General features: G+C 27.6%; 1 protein-coding gene across 1 annotated transcript in view; it reads left to right on the top strand.

Moving 5' to 3' along the window:
• The first annotated feature begins 1,224 nt into the window (after positions 1 to 1,224).
• Positions 1,225 to 11,324, top strand: part of LOC106787877 (L-ascorbate oxidase-like) — a 30,382-nt gene continuing 20,282 nt past the window's right edge. Inside the window, exon 1 of the mRNA XM_014750609.1 lies at positions 1,225 to 1,447. Within this exon, the coding sequence (XP_014606095.1) occupies positions 1,372 to 1,447 (76 nt within the window). The 5' untranslated portion in view covers positions 1,225 to 1,371. The remainder of the gene's footprint in view (positions 1,448 to 11,324) is intronic.

The raw sequence follows: 11,324 nt of genomic DNA, 5'->3' as shown, positions 1-11,324 counted from the left end.
ATTTTTATATTACATCTTGTTGAGCGTATTGCGAGAAGAACTCGTCGGATATTGGGTATCTCTACTTAATAATTTTACTTTAACATCCTCAATCGCATAAATGCGAGCCGCATGCTTACAATTCTTGTATACGTATAAGTGCAAATAATTTCCTTATTTCTCTCTCTCTCTCTCTCTCTCTCTCTCTCTCTCTCTCTCTCTCTCTCTAACGTTGTATCAACATATATGTTATAGGAAAAATGGGAAATGCAGGCATTGTTCACATCGTGGATAACAATACAATTGTAGACAACATATACAAAAATTTAGGATTTTTATGTCGTTGAGGCCTTTCCCTAACGAGCCAAATGAATGATTATATAATTTGACTCAACCATGGCTTTTATTACCCTTTGTTGCGTCAGCTATCCGAAATCACGAAAGTACTCCATGTTGGAAAAGTCTAGAAGCGTATGTACATATAATTTACTTTTAAGGCGTACGCAACAAAGTTAAGTTTTCAAGTAATTATGACAATGGGCTGAGTTGAAAAATTGAAAAAATTTATTTTATAAAATTAATATGTTGATAATTATGATAGTAGACTAATATAAGTAAAAAAATTGATCAAATTAGATTTTATTATTTATTTTATAATATAAATAACGGCAGAATATACAAAAAAGTCATAAAATCCCTTTTTTTTATTTAGTTCACTTTCATAATTAGCGGCACAAGTAATTGTAATAAAAAAAGAATCATAAAATGACTGTTTTCGATTTTAGATATTATCTGTTGTTTCTATTATCGGCACAAATAATTGTAATATAAAACAAATCAGAAAATCAATTTTTTTCCATTGTTTGATTTAGTCAACTGTCATAATTACCAGCACAAATAATTGTAACATAAAAAAAATCATAAAATCACTTTTTTCCAGTTTTAGATATTTTAATACATTTTTATAATAATGGCCACATTATACACACGTATAATTTATTTCACGGAAGTTAATTATTATTACATATAAGGATAAAAGATTAAAATTTAAGACAAGAAATTCATTGGAGTATTTTCCTTTTTCTGTTTATCGTGTTCAGGAAGACGTTTAAAGGCAAGAATATTTTACTTGTAAATAGAATGGTGCCTGTACTGGTTTCTTCCTCTACTAGCAGATCTTTCTTTCTTTTTAATCAGGCATCAACTCTCTCTCTTTGGCAATGAACTTTCCTTGCATGTCGCTAGTGTATCCGTGACTACGATACCGGCAAGACACTACGTTCTCTACTGTATTCTCATTTTTCTTACGGAGATAGAAAAATTTCAAATACCTAAGACTATTGTCAAGTAGATATATTTAAAAAAAAACAAAATATATTTTTTTATGAGAGGATGCTTCTAAGATGTGCCATCTTCGTCGGTCTCGTGTCCGTCGTAGCCACAATTATTTATTTAACACCAATACCAGGTAAGTTTATTTAAAGATCAAGCTTTGTATCTCTCTTTTATATATATATATGTATAATTTTTTTTTCTATTTTATACATTTCCTCCCCCCCCCCACCATAATTTCATTATAAATAAATACTAAGTTGAAATGTAATAAAATTGCAAATTTTGTATACATGAGACAACGTTAAAAACTACTTATAATAAACTCAAATGTTACACTTTATGTATATGTATATTTGGTTTGAGTATCATTTTTTATAATTATTTATCATTAAAAGAAACTTGTGTTATACGTGTAGAGGATATATAGAAATATATTTTTGTGAAAGTATGAAATTTGAGCAAAATTTGTTTATTTAAAATTTGGTTTGTAGAACAAATAGATATAAAACATTTCGTTGTACGTGTATGGGAGGATATACAGTAATGTTTTATAATTTTATTTAAATATTTTTTTTGAGTATTATGAAATAAAAAAAAACTTGCTTCATATATAAAATTTTGTTTGAAGAGACATAGGTATGAGAGATTATACAATAAGCAATTTCATTTTAATAATTGTCATAAACGGTCTATACGATGAATGATCATTAGGTGAATGACCTGAGAGTTTGTACTATATCCATACCGCAAAGAGCCTATCATACATACTGTAATACATCCATGGTCAAGGATGTAAACTGAGTGAACGTTATGATGTCTTTTTTCACTCGATTAAGACCGATTGTAAATTACTCTAACGGTTACTCGCTTGAAATGATAACTATACGACTATATAAAACTAGAAAGAGATCTAAATCATTTTATAGTATTTCAAAGAGTTGTAATAGTTATCTAACAAAAAGCAATTTCATTAGAAACGCAAATGTCACAAATGTTTTTATATATTCATATTTTTTATCAGTTATAAGAAAAAAATACGCTTATATTTGGATCTAATAATTAATAGTTATTTATTATTAAAAATTGTATTTATAATAATAATTTCATGCAAAATTTACAAAATTTCGTTAATTCATACATGTTCGTTTTAATCCGATTTTTGAGGATCAATATAAAATAATCAAATAATTTTATAAGTAAAATTTAATAATTTATTATTGGAAATTGTACATAAAGTGTAGACTTTCTACTAAGATTTATAAAATCACGTTCTTTTATATGTTTGCTTCAATCTGATTTCTAATAATTAACATGAAAAAATGTAATAATTTATAGGTAATATTTCTTAAATTATTATTGAAAATTATATTTACGATAAATTTCGTACAAACTTTCAATAAGGATTTTTAAACTCGCATTATTTTATGTACATTCGTTTCAAATTGATTTTTAAAATAATAAATATAAAATAATTATATATTTCTTAAATTAATATTGAAAACTATACTAGGACATATTTTATATTCGGATTTTTACAATTGCTTTAATTTATATGTTTATTTTTTTTTCAATCCGATTATTAGAAATAAATATAAAATAATCGAATGATACACACACACACATATATAATATTTTATATAGATTATTATTAAAAATTATATTTCATTTCGTTTATTCAATTTTATTAGAATGTTCAAACTCGTGCTAATTTAAAGTATAAAATAAAAATAAGTCACATATTTTTAAAAGATGGTATTTATAAAAATTGAAAGTTATCGAGTGAAAGTGTGAATATCTGTAAAAGTGAAATATCAAAATTTCCTTTCCCTTTTGAAGAGAGTAATTCGTTAACGTTTCCGCTATGTTGTTGAAACAACGGTGTTATGAGATTTTATGGAGGCATTTCCTAAAGGATTAATGACCGGCAAAATATATCCATCATCGTTGTCACTTTAATAGGATGCCCAGCACTTTCGAGTTTATCTTTTTGTTTTTCTCTTGATGATGTACTTACTTTTGACAAATCTTATGCAATTTGTTTTTCTCTTTCTTTTACGGGAAAATAATGGCGGAAATCTTTCTTGTAGAAATAAATATTTTATTTTTCTTCAAATCAACGATTCGTCGACGACCAGAAAATTTATTACAGGAAGAGTTCACTCTTTGCAAAGAAGTTGAATAATAGCGAATAACGAAAAAACTTTAATCTTTCTTCTATTATTCTCGTAAGAGATCTTAGATTTTATGTTGGTAAGAAGTATTTGAAGTGAAAGAACGCATAAAAAAGTACCGGTGGGACATTAAATCGAATCTTTGTGTCGTAAAACAAAATTGCTTGGAATACTCTAAACGCGAAGGCGTGTTTGCGTACCTGTAGATGTAGAAAACACTTTCATCGCGAATTTCTTATATTACACTTTTGCTATCAGGGAATTTGATAAGTATAATATCGAATATCATAATATCGAATTTGAAGATTATTTTCTGGAAATAGAAACCATGGTGTTCTTGCCTTGAATTATTAAAGCACATTCGAGATATAATATTTTATATATCGTCTATGTTCAATCAAAAGCCACTTACTAACATTTATACTAATCTGAGTTATTGTTCGTCAAACAAATTATCAACAGGAAAAATCAGGTTTCGGACAAACATTCTTTTTGTTAATGCTTTCTACTACGCTTTCTCTTTGTAACAGAGTAGATAGTGAACTTTTTCTGGATTGTTTATGAATTATTAAACCATGTAAACAACGTGCTACGTAAGTCATTTTGGGCTAAAAGAATAGTTAAAGACTTTTGCCTGAACAAAAACGATATATTTATTATATAAATTATATTAATTTTTATTATATATATATAATATATATTTTTATTATAATATATTTTTATATATTATATAAATTGGATAAGTATGGGTATTACTACTGATTTGTCTATTACTACAGTTAAAGTTTAAAGTTGAATAACCTAATGAAATATAATTATTTCTTGCTTGAAAAAAGCTTGACTAACCACTTAATACCTAAAATAATAAAAAATTTTTTAATGATTTTCAATTGTACTTTTCATTTGCTTTATTTTTTATTTATTTTTCCATCCGCAGTATTTCTCACGTAGTAATTGAAAATCCGCAGTAATAGATGTGCAGTATATATATATAATATACGTAATAAGTTATTATTTATTAATTACTTTTTATTTAATTAGAATATACTTCTATTATTTTTAAACTTTTTCTTTTATTAAAATAATGTTTAATATTGATTATTAAAAAAAAACTCGATATCTTTCATTAACTATTCAAAGTATGCTTTTTTTAACACAATCGTAGATTATCGATCGCAATAATACCTATACTTACCCTATATACAATTTATGATTAAAATTATTTATTATAAAATAAATTATAAAATAAACTTTTTCTTTATTTTTTAACCTTATCCACTTTCATAGTTATCGGCAAGTGTATGTTATATTAACATTTATTAGAGAATATTCTTTTAAAATACTTTTATTATAATATTAATATTTGCTATATAAATTATATTAATATATATTAAAACTTGTTAATATTTATATATAATATTTATTATATATTTTTTTAATTGAACTATTCAAAAAATCATTGTGCTATATCATTTGTCATTTACATTTGAGGACTATCGAGGATTGCAGGGTTGACTGTAAGCAAGTCTGATAATTCAATCAACTATTTGAATGATTAAAACTCTATTACAACGTTCAATTTTATAACTCATTATCTGGATGTTAATCAGTGTATATTTGTGAAATATAATTTTTCATTAAAAAATTGGAGCGTTTTCTCGGTATTGCAGTGTATTAGAATAACTCCTGAAATAAGTATCGTTATAACTCTATTAATAAGTGGGTATGTTAACGTTACAGTCTGTTAATTCGTATTTTAAATGCTCGCGTTGAGAAAATCTTATGTATAGATGTTTATTTTTTGTCATATTAATAATAGCTTTCGATTCTTATATCTTTCTTAGTGTTTCGATATCTATAAAGTTTCACGATTCCTTATATTATATATATAAGATTTTCTATATTCATATATTAAAATATACAGGATGTCCCAATTATTTTCAGCAACATTTTATCGGAATACTTATCAGTAAAAAGAAAACAAAAATGTAGTATAAACATGAATTTTTAAATATTTTATTAAAAATTTATAACAAGAAATACAGAATCATAACGGATCGTTTTCTTTTTCGATATCGCATAGGAATAGATTGTCTCAATTCAAATTATAATTCCATTCAAAAATGTTCATTATCATGAACGCAAGATTGACATCTACGGAGAATAGAATTTATTGCGTTACGATTTTCTTGTTCATTTTCCATAATTGCACTTAATACGTTACTAATCTTTTGCTTCAATTCCTGACGCTTATTAATTAACGATGATAATATTTTCTTTTACTGTTTTCCATAAGTAAAAATCAATTGGTGTGATATTTAGTAATTGTAGAGGGCAAGGAATTGCTCCTCCTCGACCTATTTTGTTCCATTTTGGAGATAGTGGTCATTTAGCTATTGCCACACTAATACCATATAATGTACTAAACAACTATCCAATTAGATCCATAAATTTTGTAGGGAATCTAAAAAAATTGTGCATTTAATCTTTCAGGTAAAAAATGAAGTCTGAATATGTTGTTGTCACATAATCAAAAATATATCGGCAATGTTGACGAAAAATCAATTCTATTTTGGCCAGGTATATTTCGTTGAGTAATTAAAATGACTTTTATTTAATCGCAAGGTATATTTCGTTCATTTATATATTTCCGCACTTCCGTACTTCGCATTAAAAAATTCCCATATATCCGGGATCGCTCAGGATCCGCAAAGAGAGGGAAACAGAGTTTCCTCGCTAAAGGTGTTACAGGAGGGGATTAGGTCTCCCATTAGTCCCGAGTGTGCCTTTTCGACCTGCCGACTTTTATCAGCCTCAGTAATATTTCTTCGAATTTTGTTTACGCATACTTTGGTTTCTAGAATACACAATCTGTTCTTTTATATACCTTAGTCCTATCAACACTGATACGGATCACTCTACTCGGGTTCGTTTTTCAAAAAGAGGCTTCCTTTTCTAAAAGGGTCATACGATGTCATGCATTGATAAATACTTGCGTAACGGTGTACTTAATCACGGAAAACGTTGGGAGGAAACAAAACTTATCGATATATATCAATAATATGTAGTATTCATATTATTCAAACAAGTATGATCGATATATTGATATAATTGCTGACTAGTAGTATTTTGGCCAGGTATATTTCGTTGAATAATTAAAATGACAATATAATTATGAGCATAAAATAACTTTTATTTATTAACATGCTAGAAGGTTAATTTCTTACATTACTTTGTTCCTCTCTATCTACTTCTATTTAATTGCAAGAGATATATATATAAAGAATAATAGTTTTCTTAAAACTTAGATACCCTGTATATATCATACAGGATGTGCTAGCTAACTATATTGCAAATACACATGTACATGTATCATTATTTTCGAAAGTGCTTATGCAACGCAGCATTGAATTTCGACTAAAATAGAATCATAAATATTTAAACTATTCTGAAACATTCATCTTTTTCCTCTAACATTCTTTTAAAACTTTAATTAAAATAAGAATATGGTTTGCTACAGATAAAGTATGAAATATTTTTGCAAAATATCTTGCAAATGAATAATTTGTCGATATTATACTCATATTTAAGTAACCCTTCGAGTATCCAAGAATTTTCCCACTTTGGTACAACCAAATATGGGCGTTTCTAAGCGTTGCGAGACAGGAGCATACCAAAAATAGGTTGACAAAAAAAGTAAACCTATTATTTTGTTCTTTACTCCTTCTTCTTTCTTTTTTCCAAATAATTCCTAATTAACCTCATTACCTATTACTGTTTATAATCTTAAATAATAATATTTAAATTTATAATCTATTCACACACACACACACACACACACACGCACAGCCTAACTTATTACCGATTATTAATTATAATCTCAAATATCACATTTTTGCATGGGTCGACTTTATTGGCATACGGCCCTGGTTTCTGAAACTAGGGATAGGGTAGAGAACACACGGACAAACTAACACCTTATCGTTATCCTGTACAACTTCAAACTCTGATTTGATTGGCCTCGCTACTACTTACACGGAGATTCCTGGCGATATTGAGTACCAAAGTGTTAATTAGAATGATACAAGGAATTAATTAACGCAAAAAAAATCGTAAAATTGCATTTAAAAGAATATCGATGATTTTGAAATCTTGTGAAAGAATAACCTTGAGAAAACATTCTTTCCATTGTCAAATGTGTTCCTTGAAATGATGTATTTTTGTGATAATTGTAAATGTAGCATATTTGAGAAACATTGCCGTCTAGGAAAAATCCTCGAGAAACGTTTTTAATTGCTTCTGATATTCTTAGATATTCTAAAAAATGAAGAGAATATCGAAGAAATAGAAACTCTTTTTGTTATTAAGCTTTCTATTGTTAAGTATTGATAGATCCAGAAATCGTAAAATGCTAATCCCTCTTTATTTTAAACATAACTCATCCTATGCTTTATCTAATTTATATGTTACTGGGAATGTATGAAAGGTAGGCATTCTATAGAATTAATAGGCAATTTATATAATATACATTACGTTTTTAGATAAAATATAAAATGATTAATATCTCACTCATTATTTAGGCATTCTATGAAATCCCAAAAGACGAACCGAAAAGTATAAAATATTTCTGCTTATGATGTTTCTACTGTCATGTAACTTTCTATGTTCGCCTCAAACAGATAATTCCTCATTTGCATTTCAGTATTTATTCGAAAGAGATGAAATATGCTACTTTGAATTTGTTCAACAAAGACTGTTAAGTCTTGGGGTCTTAGAATATTGTAAAGTATTAAGAAACAAGTTTTAGTTGTGACGCAATATAGGTAAAGGGATAACTACCTGTGGGGGGGTCTCTTTCTATTTCTATATGACCTATACTTTATTTTGTATTACTTTCTTCTTCATATATATGTACGTCCTTTCAATAAAAGCCTTTTAAATCAACGGCCTAGCTATTTTGGACTATATATTAATTCCTGCCAATTACTAGAGGTAAGCAATGTGGTACGATTAGTAACATGGATTGGTAATCCAATCAAAAAAAGATAAAACCCGTGTGCCATTAACTCCAGAGAGGTGGTAAAAAGACGTGACCTCTTTGGTAGAGTATTGAATGGATTTGAATATGTATGAGAAAGTAGTTCATAGAGAAGAAGTGACTTGACACGTACAAGGAAGAGTTCAAAGACGCAATAAAAGTCTTTCATGACACTCTTTTAATACTTTGTCTAGATATCATGTGTCATTCTAAATAATGCTTGCTTTTCATACATTGGGAATAACTATATAATGCCTAGGGAAAGTATATATATACCTATATATATATTGTACATATATATATATATATATATATATATACTTTTTGAACTGACTTGAACCTCGCAAGAGTTCTATAATTTTTCTGAACTACAGAATATACAACAATAGGGAACCGTATTCCTTTGTGCGTGGCTAGTTTCAAAGGGTCTCTAATCCTCAGGTACCAAGAATGTTATGAATGATCTCAAATCGTTTGTAGTTTTGAGATAAAATCATGTCGACGTAAGTGGTACGTCGTTCAAACATAAAAGGCTAAAATAATTCGGATATTTTATACTTTATCCAAAAACGCTAAGCATTTTATGGATTGTCTGCCTTTCATATTAACAGTTTTACATTGTTGCAGAAGTTTTTTGCAGTAGTAACTAATTCTAAATCATTTTTTTTTTTTAAAAAGAAAGAAACTGGTGTGAAAGAATTTTTTTGAAATAGACGTTAATTCGAAATTACTTTCTTTTAAAGCTCGGTCTAATTTATTTTATTCTTTATTTTCTTTTCGATTAAATCGAAATCAAAATTAACATACATTTTTAACGAATCGTTTACATTTACGTTCATTTTTTGAACTAAAACATAATCCAAAGTTACTTTTTTTTAAAACCGTTCCCATCTTATTTTGTTTTCATTAAAAAAAATCAAAATACATGATTAATATATTTTCAAGATTTTTAGCGAATCTTTTGAATTCAGGTTTAGTTTGATCAACGACAAGAAGATAGCAGAAAACAACTCGGTCAGCCAATCGCGTGAATAGAAACCGTTGTTATTAGTGTCGTAATTTTTGAATAAATTAATTTAACCCTATTTGATCCTATTGTTATTATGTAAAAATACTATTTTACATTATTGATTTTCAATAAAGTAACGCTTTCCCTTTATAACATTTTAATAATTTAGTTATTTTGACTATTTTTTATCTATTATTTCATTGAAAAAGTTTGATTTATTATTAGGATCGAAAGTTCATTTAATTACTATATCTATTCATCTGTCATTTTTATTATATTTATATCATATACAATATTTTAATTTTTGCTTTCGTTTCGAGGTATTACGCGCTAATACTATAATACATATATTTTTACTTTCATCTTTTGAGGGACCAGTTAGTTTCTTTGATTCATAGTTTCATAGTGGGTGGAAGGCGGTCCAAAAATAAAAACAGAAACGAAAGTTATTATTAAGATCCTTGACTTTGCCAATCGGAAATTCCAGTGAAAGTAAAAAGCTTAACAGATCGAAAGTGCAAAAGAAAATAAAGAAAGAGAAAGGTCAGGATATGAAAGCGTAGTTGTGTCTAAGCAAGAAGTGAAAAGAAACATAAGAAGATCTCAAATGAGTGTGCGTGCTTATGTTAGAAAAAGAAAAAGAAAGAGAAAGAAAGAGAGAGAGAGAGAAAGAGAGAGAGAGCGAGAAAGAGAGAGAGAGAGAGGAGACAAAAAATATTTTCTGATTGCACGATTGTAAATACGTATGTATGTTATCTATATATGTATATACATACATGCCTATACATACACGATATCTTAATTCACACTCACACACATAGAAGTATGCCTGGAACCAAGAAGTAGTAGCTCCAGGGCAACTTTCACTGATCGTTTCGCCATATCTTTGGAAGCGGCGGCGGCTTCGAATTTCTTACAAGTCATCTCAAACATTATGATATTACGTTGGATAAGGATTGAGTGAAGTACAAAACCTATTGTGTATTTATTTATCTTTTTTTTTCTAAGAGTATTGGATAAGAAAAAGAAACAATGAAAGGATGTTCAGGGAATTTTGTAAATTTTGAAAGATTAGAAGAGGAAATAAGGACATAGAGAGAGAGAAAGAAAAAAAGAGAGTGAGAGTGAAAGAGTACATTGAAAGGTGGTTCGGTCAACGAAATTCGTACGCAAATACTTCGTCAGTCGTTGACGGGAGACCGCGAGGTTACCTACGACTTTTGTCGTACTCAAAGTTAATTTTTTTCATCGATAACTGTGGTGCAGTGAAATATGAATATATTTTTATTATTAATTGTTCTTTTGCTTTTTCCCCATTATGACCAACCGATCGAGTTTTTTTCTATTTAATTTTTCTCTTTCAATTCAATTTATTCATTTCGTTTTGTTCTTTTTTATCATATCATGAGCTTTGGTGGCGGTGTTAATTTGTGATCAATTTTTTTTAATAGCGATATTTTGACTTTCGAATTAGAAAATTTGAATATTGCATGTATCTTTAAACAGGGAGATTGGAGAAAGTTGATACATTTTTTATGATTTTAAATTTCGATAATGTTTTTGATTTAATTAATTATTTTTTATTTAATAATTACTTTATAAAGTATATATATATTTATTTTGACATTTTCTTTTTAAATATGGAAAGTGAAACTTTCTATAAAATAAAATTTAGCTATACGTATGTATTATCATAATGTAATATATCAAAAAAGATCAAAATTAATTTTCCATCTTACACAAAATCATAGAATGTTGATTTTACCAGTTATCTGTGGCGATCTTTTTGAAA

The sequence above is a fragment of the Polistes canadensis genome, unplaced genomic scaffold (assembly GCF_001313835.1).
Source record: "Polistes canadensis isolate GaletaPanama2010 unplaced genomic scaffold, ASM131383v1 scaffold_117, whole genome shotgun sequence".
Classification (NCBI taxonomy): domain Eukaryota; kingdom Metazoa; phylum Arthropoda; class Insecta; order Hymenoptera; family Vespidae; genus Polistes; species Polistes canadensis.
Note: the sequence above shows the minus strand (reverse complement) of the source record. Positions and strands in the feature narration are given on the sequence as shown.